Below are 18,762 nucleotides of genomic sequence, written 5' to 3' on the forward strand. Positions count from 1 at the left end.
TTATTTAAATGAGCTCTACTCACCATACTGACTCTAGTTTATAATGTGGATCATCTTTCAGGTCAGAGATCAGCTTCACTCCTGAATCTGTGAGATTATTCCTATACAGATTCAGTTCTCTCAGGTGTGATGGGTTTGATCTCAGAGCTGCAGTCAGAACAACACAGCTTTCATCTGTGAGGTTACAACACCACAACCTGTAGAGAACAGAGACTTTATGTGAATGATATTAAACTACAAAGTTTGTCCACAAATCTCTAACCTCCATCTCTTCATGTAATGTTCCTCTTTTAATCCCTCAGTAACTGAGACACTGTGTGTTTAAATGCCAAAATAAATCCATCACACAGGACTTATAGTGTTTAGTGCTGTCGCGAATAGTCAACGTAATCAACAATAAAAATTTGTCAACGCCAATTTTTTAGTCGAGGAGTCACATATTTATTTTTCTCCCGTCTCAAATCGCCCACTGTAATTCTGTCTCCTGTCTCAAATGGCTCAATGTAATTCACCTCCACATCATTCTGTGCATGCCCTGCCGGTTAATCTGCTACGCTGTCATCTTTCTTCCCTCACCCCTGCCTTCACTGCTTTCAGTGCCGGTCCTAGATGCTGGGGGGCCCTAAGCAAAGCTTTGTGAGGGGCCCTCTGTCAGTGCATTCAGACCCTGATAGCACACATACATTTCGGAGACGTCTATTTGATGTCTGCGTTTACATCTGCAAAGATGTCTTATTTAGATTGTTTTCTCATCTGCAATACGTCTGTGAGACGTCTTCTAAAAGATGTCCTATAGACATATTGAAGATGTCTGCAAGACGTTTTTGATTTAGAATGTATGTAAAGCAGCTCTTTTCCTTTATAAGATGTTTTTACACACCAGATGTATTCCAGATCTCCAGATCTTTACCAGACATCTTACAGACGTACCTGTGCTATCTGGGTAAAACCCAGTCAATGTTGCTGTTAGTTAGTTGTTAACTAACCACATAGTGTATTATCTTATAGCTGTATATTATTCCCATATGCACATTACTTTGAAACCCTGACTGATAAACTTGCTGATTATAACATGAAACATGTATTTGCTGATAAGTTGTTTTGATTTAAAATGTGTTGTGAGAAGCACAAAAAAATTAACCTGATCTAAATGAATGTAATGAATCAAATTAAATTGAATATAAATACATACTGTTAATACACAGGGGTTAAATTGGGATTTGTTATGTGAGGGGGGGGCTCTGTGGGGAGGGGTACTTCGAGGGGTAACATGTTTTTTTGTGATTTATTTTTTATTAGAGGGGTAACATGTTTAATACTGATGACAGCAAAGCCACTGGTGTGTTTCAATGACATTCTGGAACTCTGATAGGATTTGATAAGTTTCAGCTTTAGAAGAGCATTTCACCCGTAGAAACATTAATCTTTATTGAAAGTGTTGTATTTGTAGTCGAAATGTAACATACATTTAGAATTTGGTGCCTATTTGACAGAGAAAAGGGGTGTTTGTAGTCTCATCCCCTCAACAAAGACATTGCACTTCCTTCTTTCAATGATGCAAAATGATTTTTACATCATTGAAAGAAGGAAGTGCACACTGAAATCTGTATTTCTCCCGTCTCAGTGGAAACTGAAGGAATGATGCATGACCATTCAAAAACATGACTGGGGTTATAACTATACAAAGCTTAATGCAAATGGGTGAAGTGTCCATTTAAAGCTGTCACAGAGGTTGACCCCAAATATTTTAAAAAGAGTGTCTGATTTTAAATTGTGCAAATCTATGAGTTTGACACCCTATATCCATTTGTTGCACATGTCATTATGCACAATTGATCAAACTTTAAAGGAAGTTAAAAGAATCAATCTCCTTGAATAATTCTAGGCATAAGATGCCCAAAAAGACTCAATTAACAATACAGTACTGTATCAGCAACATGTCTTATAAATTAGCCATAGAGATTCCTTATGCTGGTCAGCAGCTAAAACAATCATATAGTTAGGTTTGATTTGTGTAATCAAAATACATTATTAAACTATACAATGAGTTATATTCAGTGTTATTCAGTTAACATACTGTAATTAAACGAGTGACATATACTTTAATCCTTTACAAATTTCAAGTCTTCTAATAAGTTTTCTCGACGTGGGGACCATTCTTACCTCTCTCTCTCTCTCTCTCTCTCTGTCTGTGTGTGTGCGCATGCGTGGGCGTCTGATTGAGCGAGCGGTTGTGAGGAGCGTGTGGTGAGTGTAAGTGGTTTTTATGCCCGCTGTGGCAAACAGGCTTGTGCACAATTCAGAATTGAATTGAGAATGACTCCTAAATTCCAATTAAATTCTTGAATTTGAATTGAATTTGAATTGATGTCAAAAACAGGATCTAGAATTACAATTCGAATTTGAATTAAAGGAAGCAGAATTGCAATTCAATAGAAATTCAAAGAAATTCATATACATATTATACAGTAAGTGAAGTGTTAAAAATGAAGCTTTACAGTATATGTCAGATATGATAGCATTACATATTCTATAAATTATATTAGTTTGAACTACTTGTACAGATTACATTAACAGGAAATGTTCCCCCTCAGCAATTAATGTTAAAAACTCTAGTCACATAACAAATAATTAAGTTTGATTTTTTGTAATTGTAATTTTTTGGAACACGATGGAACATGACTTCATTTCCCAGAATGCTTTACTTTAACCAAGAATTTAAAATGGTTGCCAAACAATTTTCCAAAGTAACTTTCCTAACACTGAATGTATGTGAGATTCTTTCTGTTGTGTGACTGTGGAATTTCATTGAATTGCCATGAATTTAATTCCACTTCCTGTCATTCCAATTCCAATTCAAATTCAACTTCCTTTAGGGCGGAGTCAATTCAATTCAAATTCCAATTCATGAATTGAATGGAGGTCAATTCTGAAATTCTGAATTGTGCACAAGCCTGGTGGCAAAAACTATTGCTTTCTCTCTTTAAATCTTTTTTTCTTTTCAAATCTTTTTTCTTTTTTTATTATTTCCTTTTGAGTTTTTGGTATCTGTGGCGTAGTAAAGTGAAATAAGGTTGTCCCTGGGGGGTTTCCAGCGTCAGCAACCAGTGTATTACTGGGAAGCATGGCAGCCCAAAACACAAACACTAGTTTGAGCTCCCTTACACAAAGACACGGCGTGAAGATGGTATCCGCGGTAAATGTAGAGGAGTGCATTCTTGGACATCAATGTATTTTAGTGGCATCAAGAATGAATAACACTATGGTCTTGTTTTTAAAGGCGGAGTCCATGATGTTTGAAAGCCAATGTTGATATTTGAAATCACCTAAACAAACACGCCCCTACCCCAATAGAATCTGGACCTTCTGTTGATAGACCCACCCCACACATACGCAACCCGGCATATGATTTGATTTGATTGGCTATAAGTGTGTTTTGGTAGTCGGCCCGTCTTCTTTTCCAAAGCGTTTTTCAAACATCGTGGACTCCGCCTTTAAATTCAGTTGAGAAAGCAACGAAGTTGTGGAGAAAGGAGTTGTAATCAGTGGTTTATTCATCCCGGTGCTTCCTCTTTCTACTCCTGCTAGGAAAGTCACTTTGTCTAACGTTCTGCCGTTTATTGAGGACGAAATGTTAAAAAAGGAACTGCCATGTTTTGGAAAGATAGTCACTCCGGTGTAAAAAATCACCTTCGGAAGTAAATCGGATTTGATAAAGCATGTAGTATCTTTTCGGAGATTTACTTACATGATTCTCAAAGATAACAGAGAGGAACTTAACCTGACTTTGAAGTTTAGAGTTGATGGCTTTGATTATACAGTCTTTGTATCTACTGATGTGATGAAATGCTTTGGCTGTGGAAGAACTGGACATTTAGTACGTGCTTGTCCAGATAGTAACTGTAGTATATTGAAACTATAACTGTTTGGTTTTATTTGTGGTTATACAGAGCCATCTAGTGGTGACTTAATTATGCAGTAATACCGGATGTTTTACTGGCGAAATGCAGTCTGAGAGTTGCAATAAAAAGTAACAGAGTGTGAAAGTCGGTCTCCGTCATTCTTAGCTGTTATGGATATATTAACAGTGTAAGATTCAAATGAATATATTACAGTGGCGACGAGCATCGGATGCCTTTTTAGTGGACAGGAAATCCCAGTTGCAGAGGCAGTAAATTAAAGAGTTTATACGAAGGTAACGGAATGCTATAAGATAGCCGTCTGCTAAAGCTAACGTAAACTGAGTGGCGTGCATTAAACGGAACAACATGGCATTTTTCATCGGAAACATTGGCGAGTACAAGGAAGGTCAGAAGACTTTGAATCATACCTCGAGAGGTTTGAGCAATGGATGATCGTCACTGAAGTGGACCAAGGTTAAACAGGCCAACGTTTTCCTATCAGTAATAGGCGCTGAAGCTTATGGACTGTTAAAAAACCTCTGCATACCAGATAAACCAAGTAGCCTCTCATATGAAGTACTGAGCGGAAAACTAACGTCCCATTATAAGCCCAAGCCACTAGTTATAGCTGAAAGGTTTAAATTTCAAAAAAGGAACCAGCAAGAAAATGAGTCCTTGTCGGATTATGTGGTGGCGTTAAAGCACCTGTCCACACATTGTGAATTCGGTCCCCATTTAGATGAAGCATTGAGGGACAGATTTGTTAGTGGTTTGAGGGTGGAGACTATACAGAGAAAATTGCTTACGGAACAAAATCGGACATTTGCAAAAGCATGTGAACTGTCTTTATCAATGGAAATGGCATCGAAAAATACGATGGAGTTTGCCAGTAAAAGGAAAGGACCTGTGATTGTAAACAAGATAGACAAGAAGAGAGAAAACAAAGGTGCGTGGAAAAACAAAAACAAACAAAGTGAAAATTTCAGACCACAGAGACCAGAAACACACCAGTCCTGTTACCGATGTGGTGGTAACAATCATGCAGCGCCAGTATGCAGATATAGGACAGAGACATCCCACAAGTGTTCAAAGGTAGGACACATAGCCAGGATGTGTAAAACTAAAACTAGGCAGGGAAATACACAGTATGTAGCGGAAAACAGCAGTGAAAATGACACAGCTGGAAATGAAAATAATGAGGAACTGTTCGGTTTGTATTACATGAATACAGTAAACCGCACAAATACAGTTGGAAATGGAAAAAATGACATTTGTGTAAATGTCAAGTTAGAAGGAACCCCGGTAGATATGCAGCTTGACACGGGAGCCGCTGTAACACTTGTTTCTGAAAAAGTGTATAAGAAACATCTCTCTCATCTGCCACTGAAAGAAACTAAAGTGTGGCTGTCCTTTTTTTCCGGTGAGAACATTCCGTTGATGGGACAAATGACGGTCAATGCAAAATATAGAAACCAGAGTGGTGATTTACTCCTTGTGATAGTAAAAGGTAACAGACGATGATGATGTTGAGGATCTTGTAAGATGGCGGAATAGAGGTTTCATAGCTCACTGCTCCTCCTGGGATAATTTTTCCCCTCTAAGAGACTTTAAGACCTTCTAAGACCAGGACAGTAGTTTACGATCTTAATTAGAAATAAGTTAAGTATATTGTGTCTCTTGCTTAGGATAGTGCATATGCCTCGAACAAGAACAACAAAAAGTATGGAAGACGCCGAGGCCGAGCTGACTGTGGCGTCACTTGAGGCCACACTGCAAAAAATTTTCGCTAAAGCAGACAAACAAGCTAATGAACGCTATGAACGTTTGGAACATCGACTGGATTCAATCAACAAGACTCTTGCTGATCACACAAAGGATTTAGAGTCCCAACGGAAAATAACTACGTCTCTCCAAGCACAGATGAAAGTAGTTGGGGATTCAACAGCTAAACACGACGATACGCTGAAGCTGTTACACGACAAAATTGTTTCATTTGAAGACAGGATGAGGAGAGAGAATCTCCGCATTGTCAACTTAAAAGAAGGAGAGGAACAGGGAAACACCTTAGCTTACCTTGTGCGGAGTTTTCCCAAATGGTTTCCCGATTTGGTCAATAATCCACCGGAGTTGATGAGAGCACATCGCATTGGTCCACCGCAAAAATCTTCTGCCCTTCCAAGGACCATAATCCTAAAGTGTCTTCGTTATACAGACAGAGACCGTATTTTGCGATGTGCAAGGAAGAAAGACGTGGAAGTAGCTGGTCAAATAATTCGCTTTACAACGGACTTTAGCGATGTCACTGCTCAGCGAAGTCGTCCATGTTATCCAATAATGGACCGCGCTCGTAAACTGGGTTTTCAAGCTTTCTTGCTTTATCCTGCTATCATTAAGTTGACCCGAGGATCTGACCAACGCCTGTTTCAAGACTCAGACGAGGCAGCAAGGTTTATTGACTCCATGGAAGTAAAAAACGCCAGTAAGGAGTCTTAGTAAATTTCTTGCCGAACAGCTGTCAGGATACATGCTGTCTTTGTTTACTTCCGCATTGTCGGAATGGAGTAGTGGATTATGTTTGACATCATCCTCTACAAGAGACTGAGATATCCGCCAGGTACTGTTTAACTAATTGAATTGAAGTATGAAAAAGAGACATTTACCCAGGGGAGTAAGAAGAGCTAGGAAGCAGTTTTTGTTTTGTATTTTGGTTTACGTTTTATGCACTCAGATAATCTTTTTTGGGTAGGGGTGTGGGGTGATTTGGGTGTGCTAGGAATCACATATTATAGGGATATAAATTATGGGAGATGTTATGTTTGTATGAATATGTGTATGAATGAGTGTGTATGTTTTTTCATGGTTGGACCTGGTGAATATGAATGTAAATGCAGAAATTATAGGTCCATGTGGACTATTATAATAAATCAGACAATAGTATTCAAAATAATTAAAAATGGTAACTCTTACTAAACTACCCAAAAAGGGACTCCGATTAGGACATTTAAACATATGTAGTCTTAGGAATAAGGTAACAGAAATTGCAAATATTCTATCTGAAGGCAATTTACATATCTTTGCAATTACGGAGACCCATTTGGATTCCACATTTGAAGATTCCTCATTACATATACAAGGATACAATATATATAGGAGGGACAGAAATGCAAAGGGTGGCGGGGTTGCAATCTATATACAAGAACATATACCAGTTAAAATGAGAAGAGATTTGATGTTATCTAATATTGAAGTACTATGGTTACAAGTGCATATTCCACATTTAAAACCAGTATTAATTTGTTGTTGCTACCGGCCACCCAATGCAAATTCTGATTATTTAGATACAATATGTGATATGATTGACAATGTATGTGACAGTCGAAATGAAATCTTTATTATGGGAGATTTTAATATAGACTGGAACTTATTACAATGTCCTATGAGGAACAAGCTTCATTCTATTATAGAGGCATGTGGTTTAAAACAACTTGTGACTTCACCTACTCGGATTTGCCTTAGGACTGATGGCACAAAAACATCTACTTTGATTGATCATATTTTTGCTAATTTTGATGATTTTTGTAGTAAATCTATATCTGTCCCAGTAGGGTGTAGCGATCATAATCTCGTAGTAGTGGTAAGGAAAACCAAAATTTTTAAAGAGGGACCTAAAGTAATAGTAAAAAGATCATATAAACATTATAATGAGAATAATTTTAGGGAGGATGTTAGTAATATTTGTTGGGATGGGGTTCTAATGAGTGATAATCTTGATGATGCAGTAAAAGAATTTAATACATTATTTTTAGAAGTAAGTAATAAACATGCTCCGTTAATAAAGAGAACTGTAAGGAAAACAAGAGCTGGTTGGATAGATGCGGAACTAAAGGACTGTATGGTACAAAGAGATGAGGCCAAAAAAGTCGCAAACAACTCCAATTTTGAATCCGATTGGCAAGTCTATCGAAAATTGAGAAATTATGTGACTAAATTGAATACAAAGAAAAGGAAGCTGTATTATGGAAATTTGATATCGCATAATCAACATGATAGCGGGAAATTATGGAATATTTTAAATAGCATGTTGGGAAGAGGTGTAAAGAGTGCTCCAACATTTCTTGAATTAGGGGATAGGTTTCTTAGGGCGCAGTCACACTAAAAGCGCTTTAAACGCTTGCAAACGCAAGGCGCGACGCACTGCCTTTTTTAAAAAAAGAGCAGTGCGGCGCGGCTTTTCATGTTGCTAAGCAACCACCGAGTCAGCTGTCTTGTCAATCAAATATTGAAGCGTGAGCGCTCTTTTGCTGTTAACTGTCATATTAGCAGAAACTTTAAAAAGAGGACGCTTGCTCTGACCTTGTTTGAGGGTGAGAGATGCATAAACACGCAGGAGAGAGTGAGCGAGTGGAGTCCGGTTCTTCAAAGCAACTGTAAACTTCACTGACCACAACGTAAGGCCCGCCTCTCCCCTCATTCGATTGGACAATGGAAGACGCGAATGACGTCAGGCGCTTTCTCCGCTCTCAGCGCTCCTTCAAAAACGCGTGCGCGACAGGCGGCAGAAAACCGCAAGGCGCTCGGCGCGCATAAACAGCGCGCAAACGCGCCCTGCCCATAGAATATCATTCAAAAAAGGCGCCTGCAACTGCCATAAACGCTTTTGGTGTGACTGCAGCCTTACGAAGCCTAAGTATTTTTATGAGAAAATTGATAAGTTTCGAAATGAAATGGGTCAAATACAAACGAATAATACAAAAGCAGAAATGTTAATAAGAAATAGGATCATGGTAGGAAAGACTTGTGAATTTAAATTTACTGAAGTAACGGAGAGTCAAGTAAAGAAATTACTATTAGAATGTAAAGAAAAACCATCGGGTGTAGATAATATTGACTCAAAGTTGCTGAAACAAGTGGCAAATGTAATTGCAGTATTTTGAACTTGAGTTTACAGAAGAGTATTTATCCGCAATCTTGGAAAACAGCAAAGATTGTACCATTACCAAAAAGTACAGCTGTACCTTTTTGTGGTCTTAACTGTAGACCAATTAGTCTGTTACCAACCTTGAGTAAAGTGATGGAGAAAATAGTTTTTGAACAAATTCAGAACTATTTTTCAGATAATAACTTAAGTACTGACTTTCAGCACGCTTATAGAGTTGGTCATTCAACTGTTACAGTGATGGCTCAAATGACAGATGATTGGCTCACGGCATTAGATAATAAGATGTTGGCAGGAGCAGTGTTATTAGATTTCAGCTCAGCCTTTGATCTTATTGACCATAATCTCTTATTAAGAAAAATGAAATGTTATGGTTTTAGTCAAGCAGCATTACATTGGCTTCAAAGTTACCTAGAGAATAGGAAACAGACTGTTTTCTTTAATGGAAGTTTTTCAGATAACAGAGATGTGTGTTGTGGTATACCACAAGGAAGCTGTCTAGGTCCGCTACTGTTTTCTATGTAGACAAATGATATGCCTTTAGTGTTACAAAAAGCAAAAATATCTATGTATGCTGATGATTCAACAATTTATTCTTCACAAGGTACAATTGGTGAACTTCAAAATGTTTTAGTGGAAGAATTAAAATTGGTATATGAGTGGATCATAAATAATAAGTTAGCACTAAATATTGAAAAGACAAAAAGTATTGTGTTTGGAACCAGATGTATGCTGTTGAATAAGCCTAAATTGTGTATAACTGTGAAGGATACAAATGTCGAGCAGGTACAAGAGGTTAAACTTCTTGGAGTAGAACTTGATAACAAGCTGTTGTGGTCCAAACACATCAGCACTGTACGCAAGATGAGCAGAAGTCTTGTGATGGTTAAACGGTGCTCCCATTTATTGCCTTTTAATATGGTGGCAGATGTTATAAAAACACTTGTAGGCTACTATCACAATTGGACTATTGTTCTGAGATTTGGTCCTGTGCTGCTTCTTCTCATATCAAAGTGCTTCAAAGGGTTCAAAACAAGGCAGCGCGATGTGCTCTTCGATGTCTGTATAGAACAAATGTAAATTGGATGCACGCTATGTTGTCTTGGTTAAAGGTAACAGAGAGATTTAAAGCCTCATTGCTTAATCTGACAAGAAATATTGTAGTATCTGAATTACCAAATGTGCTTTATCGGGAGTTATGTTTTAGTTATAACGAGCATAATTATGAAACCAGACATGCTATAGAGGGCAGATTCAAACTACCCAAAGTAAAAACAAACCACGGAAAAAATACTGTAAAATACAGATCCATGTACAATTGGAACAATTTGCCAAGTGAAATTATTAATGCAAATAGCAAACAACAATTTAAAGTCCTCCTGAAGAGGCATCTTCTTTTATTCCAATAACACCTAAGAAGAAAAACACTTGTACTCTCACAATTAGACTATTGTCCTGAGATTTGGTCCTGTGATGCTGCTTCCTATATCGAAGTGCTTCAAATGTTTCAAAATAAGAAAATGGGATTCTTTATAGTATTATTTATCACGAAAATTTGTACGAATCGCAATGAGTAAACGTATCTCTCTGTTATTACTCTAACATAAACTAGGTCCTGTGTGTGGATGGATGTGTGTAGGTGTGAGTATGTATTTATGTGCTGTTTTTATTGATGTTACGAATTTGTGTTTGTATTATGGTTATTTTTGTCACATTATTCATGTAAATGTTTTTGTAGTGAAGTATCGACTCCAGGAAGAATAGCTGTGCTTTCACAGCTAATGGAGATCGGAATAAATACAAATACAAAATACCAGCCCTCCTTGGTCGTAACTGGCTCACAAACTTCAAACTGGACTGGTCAAGCATATTCTCAGTAATACCAGCAGGGGGCAGCAGTGACACAGATGTAGAGGCAGTGTTGCAGAGACACAAAGCAGTGTTTTCTGAGGAGCCTGGCACTATTCGTGAGTTTAAAGCCAGCATCACAGTAAAACCAGAAACCAAACCGGTTTTCAGAAAGGCAAGACCGGTGCCATATGCACTAAAAGATGCAGTCGAAAAAGAGTTAGACAGGTTAGAAAAAGCAGGTATTATATCAAAGATAGAACAAGTCAGTGGGCTGCCCCGATAGTTGTTGTACCCAAATCAGATAAGTCAATTCGTATCTGTGGAGACTATAAGGTCACGGTAAATCAGAGTGTGGAGGAGGCGAATTATCCACTACCAAATGCGGAAGATCTTTTTGCCACACTGGCCGGTGGCACTCTTTTTAGCAAATTAGATCTGTCACATGCCTACCAACAGCTGGAGTTAGAGAAGGATTCAGAGAAGTATTTAGTGTAGGAGCCAAATCTAGTTGTGTTAATTTCATATTTCTTTCTTGTCAGTAGTTGTAGTGAATTTATGTGGCCATTGGACTGTCTACTCCACCTAGAGGACTGTTTGGGAAGTTGAAGGTGAAGCCTAAAGGGAAAGGCCTTAAGAACAGGAAGTCACAGCAACTGGGCGTGGCTGAAAGGGCAAACAGTCTTTTTACCGTGTGGTGGTGTGCCATATAAGAGACTGCTTTAGTTTAACTGTGTTTTTATTTTACTTCAAGTTTTCTGTAACATTATAACATTCTATCAACATCAATAAATGCTCATTGTACAAATTGGATCAACCTCTATCACTCATCTACACAACTGCACGCGTCAAGATATATCCAACTCAGCCACAAGTATTAGCAATTCAGGAAGCAAAGGAACGACCAGAAAAGGCTAATACAATTTAGTCAAAAGACTCCTCTGGATGGATATACTTGGAACAAAGGAATATTGGATCTGAATACCAGATACGGAATTCTAGGAGGTGCATGTGCCATCTTGGATTGTTTGAAGGCCGAAGTCAATCCAAGTGAATCCTAAAGAATCGGTATGTGAAACAAAGAACTTTTTAAGCAACTTTGCTCTGTGTATTTATAAGAATTCATTTTTAATTAATTTTGAGTTATATTTTTGGAAGAAAAGGGACTTTTGAGTTTGTCACATGGAACAAAGAGCTTCAATCAATATGGATGTCATTAACTCTGATGTTGCACCTGTTGAGGAAGAAAAGCAGGAAGAATTGCTAGAAAAGTTAGAAAAGAAGAAGAAAGAAGCAAGAAATGCTAGAAGGAATAAGTGTGCTGCATTGACTCGTAAAATGAACAAAACAACTGAGCTTATGTCTGATCCAGTCAATCTGGAGAAAGTAAAGGAGAATGTTCAGAAATACATTGAAATGTTAGAAGAATTAAATGACCTGCACAAAAGTTACCAACAACTATTTTCAAAAGAAGAGTGTGTTGAAGACACAGAACAGTGGTATGAGCCGAAGTTGATAAACATCAATGAATTTAAGATTAAGGCTGACGAGTGGATCCACTCCTGTCCTGGTCAACCACTGGCAGAAAGGGGAGATGAAATCAGTCCTAAAGACAGTATATCTTTAGTAAGTTCACATAGGGGTTCATGCAAGCTCAGCATCAGCTCGTTTGTTGGCACACGCTGAAAAGGCAGCGCTTTTAGCTAAGGATGCTGCTTTAAAAGAAAGGCATGCTTTGGAAGAAAAAGAAGAGCGCTTAGCTAAGGAAATAGAGGAAATAAGAAGGCAAAAGGAGACTCTGAACTTCGCAGCTGAGTTGTCTGCTGCAAATGCAAAGCTTGCAGTGTTGGATGGCGCGGAAGAACAAGTTTATTCCACCCCAGTCGATGGCATGAACTCATACTTTCAGGAGAGGAACTTGGAACTAGCAAACATGGAAACTTTGCAAACAGAGGTTCCAGCAACCAATGTGTATGAACATAGGAGTGTGTGCCCAAAGGACAGGGCACAGCATCAACAGCTGCCATTGTATGGACTATCACAATCTCTGCATGCAGAAGGTATAGTTAGAGAGGGTGGTAGGGTAGTTGTGAAATCCCATGATCAATCCGACAGAGTGGAACTCAGTACAGAATATAAACAGCTGGCGGAAGATGTTTTTGTTCAATCACATGCAGACAGAGCAGATTTTGTGTTATCAGAACAGGAACTTGTGCAGCGCAGACCATTAGAGGACAGTGTAGTTTCCAATAGTCTTATTGCTGTCTTAAACAAATGAAATTACATCTATGCTTCTCAAACAACAGCAATTGTCATTATTGCCACCTAAAGGTGTTATCATATTTGATGGGGACATTTTACAGTTTAGATCATTTATGGCATCTTTTGAACACAACATTGAGATGAAAACAGACAGTGGACAAGATAGGTTGTTTTACCTTGAGCAATTTACTAGAGGGCAAGCTAGAGACCTAGTTAGAAGTTGCCAGCATATGGATGGAGATCAGGGTTATCTCAGGGCAAAGCGCTTGTTGCTTGAACATTTTGGCAATGAGTACAAAATTTCCACCGCCTACATTGAAAAGGTTCTCAAATGGCCAAATATAAAACCTGAAGATCCTAAAGCCTTAAATAAGTATTTCTTGTACCTCAAAGGATGTTGTAATGCCATGGCAAAAATGAACTACATGGAGGATTGAATGTAGCCTCTACCTTGAAAGCCATTGTCGTGAAATTACCCTACAAGCTGCGGGATAGATGGCGGAGCAAGGCTCAAGAGAAACTTGAAGACAACAGCAGGATTACATTTACAGACCTTGTACAGTTCATTGAGAAACAGGTCAAGATATGTTCTAACCCAATATTTGGAGATATACAAGAAACTGTTGCAAGCAGGAATAAAAGGCCCAATGTAAGTAAGACCCTTTTTAGACCCAAGTCTACCTATGCAACTAATGTAACAACACTGAGCACTCCAGCTGCTCCAAGCATGAACAGTGATGTAAAAACTCCATGCCTCTGCTGTAATGGTGCTCATTGTTTGGAGAACTGCTCCCACTTCAAGAAGAAAACACATACTGTAGGGATAAGTTAAACATTTTAAAGGAAAAAGACTCTGCTTTGGTTGTTTGTGTAAAGGGCACATGAGCAAGAACTGCAAAGACCGTCTTACATGTAACATCTGCAAACAAACACATCCCAATGTGCTTCACATCAACTTTGAGACTAAAGGTCATGCCTCAAAGTCAGCAGAGCAGTCACAGAAATGCATCAGCAAAGTGTCATCAAATGCTTGTGGACATACAGGGGCCGGAAACAGTAAATGTGCACTGTCAATCCTTCCTGTGCAAGTTAAGTCTGTTAAAGGTAACAAAATTAGTGAAACTTATGCTCTTCTTGATCCTGGCAGTTCAGCAACATTCTGCACAGAGAGGCTGGCGCAGAAGTTGTGTCTAGAGAGGAAACAAACGACCATACTGCTGAGAACAATGGCACAGGAGAAACCCATAAAAAGTGTGTTAGTATCAGGCTTAGAAGTCAGTGAACTTAATGGCAAGACATTCATTCCTTTACCTGATGTCTACACACAGAAATTTATGCCTGTAACAAAAGAGAACATCCCAAAACAAGAAGATTTAAAGCAATGGGCTTACCTTAGTGAAGTTCAGTTACCTCACATAGACTGTGACATTTACTTGCTCATAGGAATGAATGCAGCAAATGTTATGGAACCTTGGCAGGTAATAAACTCACAAGAAGATGGACCTTATGCTGTAAGAACGTTGCTAGGTTGGGTATTCAATGGTCCATTGGGAGGTAGCAGCAAAGGTGTGGAAGTGTCCACAGTGACTGCAAACAGGATCTCCTTGGTCAACCTGCAAGAATTGTTGGTGAGTCAATACAACACTGACTTCAGTGAGAAAGCCTATGAAGAAAAAAGTGAAATGTCAGTGAATGACAAGATATTCCTCAACATTGTCAATGAATCTGTTAAAATGAAAGCAGGTCACTACTGCATTAACTTACCTTTTAAAGCAGATAATATCACAATGCCCAACAACCGCATTGTTGCAGAACAGCGCCTGTTGAATCTGAAAAAGAAGTTCAAAAGAGACCCGAACTATCAAAAGGAGTATACAGAGTTCCTCAGTGATGTAATTTACAAGGGCTATGCTGAAAAGGTTCCCTCTGCACAACTGAACAGGACTGATGGAAAGGTTTGGTATATCCCTCATCATGGGGTATATCACCCAAAAAAGAAGACCATTAGAGTAGTGTTTGATTGTGGTGCAACTTTTCAGGGGACATCCCTTAACTCTGAATAACTCCAAGGCCCAAATTTGACAAACACCCTGATTGGAGTACTGACACGTTTCCGAGAAGAACCAGTAGCGCTGATGGCAGACATACAGGCCATGTTCCACCAAGTCAAGGTGACTGAAAGTGACACAGACTCCCTGCGCTTCTTATGGTGGCCCCAAGGAAATGTGGATAATGCTCCAATAGAATATCGCATGACTGTTCATTTGTTTGGTGCAGTCTCTTCACCAAGCATAGCCAACTTTGCTCTCAGAAAAAGACTGCACAGGACAATACAAGCAACTTCCCTCCTGAGGTAATAAACACAATCATGGAGCACTTTAATGTAGACGATTGTTTGAAGTCAATGCCCACAGAACAAAAAGCAATGGAACTAATATCAAACATAACGGAAGTCTGTCAAAGAGGAGGCTTCTATTTGTCAAAGTGGATAAGCAACAGTAGAGCTGTGCTTGGGGCTGTTCCACAAGAAGACCTAGCTAAAGAGGTAAAGGACTTGGATTTGAGCAAAGATCAATTGCCCATGGAGCGAGCCTTGGGACTTCAATGGTGTGTCCAAAGTGACTCCTTCAAGTTCAACATCACCATCAGTGAGCGTGCACTTACTAGAAGGGGCATTCTATCAATGGTAAGCTCTATATATGATCCATTAGGCTTTCTGTCTCCACTTACCTTCCCAGCTAAAGTGTTATTGCAAACATTGTGCCGACAAGACCTTGGATGGGACATGAGCATTCCCAGCACACTTTCTGACCAGTGGACCAAGTGGACTAGCAGTCTTTCACAACTCACAGACTTTAAAGTTCCACGTTGTTTTAAGCCAAGTGATTTTGGTGAGTCAGTGCATAACCAGATTCACCACTTCTCTGATGCTAGCGAGCTAGGCTATGGAACAGTCAGCTATCTCAGAATGACAAATGCGGAAGGAAAGGTCTGTGTAGCATTCTTGATTGGCAAGGCAAGAGTAGCTCCATTAAAACGGCAGACCATCCCAAGGCTGGAGTTAGCCGCTGCAGCTTTGTCAGTCAAAGTGGATAAAATGTTGAAAGAAGAATTGCTGCCAGTTACAGATAGGTCAGTGTTTTGGACTGACAGCACAGCTGTTTTAAAGTACATCTCAAATGACCACACACTTTTTCATACTTATGTGGCAAATAGGACCTCTAGAATTAGGGAGGCTACACAAGTCTTTCAATGGAGATATATTGACACAAAGAGAAACCCTGCTGATGACTGCTCTAGAGGTGTGAGTGCAGAGAGGTTCATTAGGAACCCAAGATGGATCTCTGGACCAGAGTTCCTTTGGTCATCAGAAGAGGACTGGCCAAATGAATCTGTGAACAATGTTGAACTTTGTGAAGATGATCCAGAGGTGAGGAAATCTGCAACAGTGAATACAATCATGCAGACATGTGAGGAAAAGCCCACAGACAAGTTGCTCAATCATTTTTCAGACTGGCTGAAGTTGAGAGTAGCTGTTGCATGGATCCTCAAAGTTAAAGAAGCATTAAAATGCCTTGTGCAAAAAGGAAATGACTCAAAGAAAGACTGTAAGAAAACTCAAAGGGTAACCAGAAGGACAAAAGGGCATGTCAAAGATGACATAAAGGAAGCAATAACAGTTGATGATCTGATAAACAGTTGATTATGCCACTTCCATGTTCAAACTGGACACGGAGGAAGGAACCACATGCTATCTCAGGTACGAAAAACATACTGGAAAACAAAAGGTAACTCCGCTGCAAGAAAGGTTCTTTCTCACTGTGTGACTTGCAGAAAGTACAGAGGTAAAGCCGGCGAACAAAAGATGGCTGACCTGCCAAGTGAAAGACTAGTTACAGACTTACCACCATTCTCCAACGTTGGCCTTGACTACTTCGGTCCTTTTGAAGTAAAAAGGGGAAGGAGCACAATGAAGAGATATGGTGTCATTTTTACTTGCATGACCAGCCGAGCAGTGCATTTAGAGGTAGCATGTTCTTTAAGTACAGACTCGTGCATCAATGCCATCAGAAGGTTTCTGTGTCGAAGAGGACAGCCACAACACCTAAGATCAGATAATGACACTCAGAACTTTAGATCAGAGAAAGATCCACCAAACTCTGATGAAGGAAGGAATTCAGTGGAGCTTTAACCCCCCTACAGCCTCTCACCATATTGGGTTCTGGGAACGCCTAATCAGAATGGTAAGGCATGTCTTATATTCAGTCTTAAAACAACAAACCTTAGATGATGAAGGACTACACACTGTTTTCTGTGAAGTTGAGGCCATACTTAACAGCCGTCCCATTACAAAAGTGTCCCCCTGGAGTCTTTTCAAGGTCGGATATATACCACAGAAGACGCTGGAGACAGGGAGACAGGTCCAGTATATAGCTGAGCTGTTCTGGAAGAGGTGGTTTCTGGAATATCTCCCTCTCCTACAAGAACGACAAAAATGGTCAAGAGCAAGAAGAAACTTCATCCCAGGGGACATTGTCTTGATCGCAGACAATACCGCCCCTCGCAGTTCGTGGCTACTGGGCCAGAGGTCATGTCCGAGTTGTGAAGCTGAAAACAAAGACAAGTGTATTGGAAAGGCCAGTGTCCAAAATCTGCTTGCTGTTAGAGGGTGACGAAGGTTCTCTAAAGAACTCCTGAATATTCAAGAACATTGAAGATAAGTTGACTCTTTACATTTTAAGTTTCATTTTGAATTTTACTAAAGATTTAAATAAGTAGATATATAGTATATATGTTTTGGAGAAGTTAAGCTGCAAGTATATATGGCTCCTTTTTTAATTTAAAGTAATTGTTTTGCCTCTACAGAAACAATTAGGGGCCGGAATGTAGGAGCCAAATCTAGTTGTGTTAATTTCATATTTCTTTCTTGTCAGTAGTTGTAAGTGAATATTATGTGGCCATTGGACTGTCTACTCCACCTAGAGGACTGTTTGGGAAGTTGAAGGTGAAGCCTAAAGGGAAAGGCCTTAAGAACAGGAAGTCACAGCAACTGGGCGTGGCTGAAAGGGCAAACAGTCTTTTGACCGTGTGGTGGTGTGCCATATAAGAGACTGCTTTAGTTTAACTGTGTTTTTATTTTACTTCAAGTTTTCTGTAACATTATAACATTCTATCAACATCAATAAATGCTCATTGTACAAATTGGATCAACCTCTATCACTCATCTACACAACTGCACACGTCAAGATATATCCAACTCAGCCACAAGTATTAGCAATTCAGGAAGCAAAGGAACGACCTGAAAAGGCTAATACATTTAGTAAAAAATACTCACAAAGGACTGTATGTTTATCATAGACTTTCATATGGAGTTTCCAGTGCGCCTTCTATGTTCCAGAATGTAATGGACCAGATCCTACAGGGCTTGGAACATGTGACCTGTTTCCTAGATGACATACTGGTCATGGGCAGAACAAGAAAGGAGCACCTGAGGAACCTAGAGGAAGTTTTGAGCCAGCTAGAGAGCTACGGAGTGAGAGTAAAAAGGGCAAAATGTGCGTTCATGCAGGAGAAAGTAGAGTATCTGGGGCATCTGATAGATAGAGAGGGACTTCACCCCACTGAGACAAAGATTGCTACCATTGTAAATGCACCCCAGCCCACAAACGTCACAGAGCTACGGTCATTTCTAGGACTGTTAAATTATTATGGCCGGTTCATGAAAGACCTATCGACCATACTGCAGCCGCTACACCAACTTCTAAAGAAAGAAGCCAACTGGAAATGGACACCAGAATTCACTGTAGCATTTAG

The 18,762-nt window shown here is 39.4% G+C and overlaps 1 protein-coding gene across 2 annotated transcripts in view; it reads right to left on the minus strand.

Moving 5' to 3' along the window:
• Positions 1–18,762, minus strand: part of LOC141363240 (protein NLRC3-like) — a 102,679-nt gene that overhangs the window by 2,909 nt on the left and 81,008 nt on the right. For both annotated transcript variants that reach the window (XM_073865830.1, XM_073865829.1), the window contains one exon: positions 24–197. In XM_073865830.1, coding sequence (XP_073721931.1) covers positions 24–197 — 174 coding nt within the window. The remainder of the gene's footprint in view (positions 1–23; positions 198–18,762) is intronic.

This window comes from Misgurnus anguillicaudatus, unplaced genomic scaffold (assembly GCF_027580225.2).
Source record: "Misgurnus anguillicaudatus unplaced genomic scaffold, ASM2758022v2 HiC_scaffold_33, whole genome shotgun sequence".
NCBI lineage: Eukaryota > Metazoa > Chordata > Actinopteri > Cypriniformes > Cobitidae > Misgurnus > Misgurnus anguillicaudatus.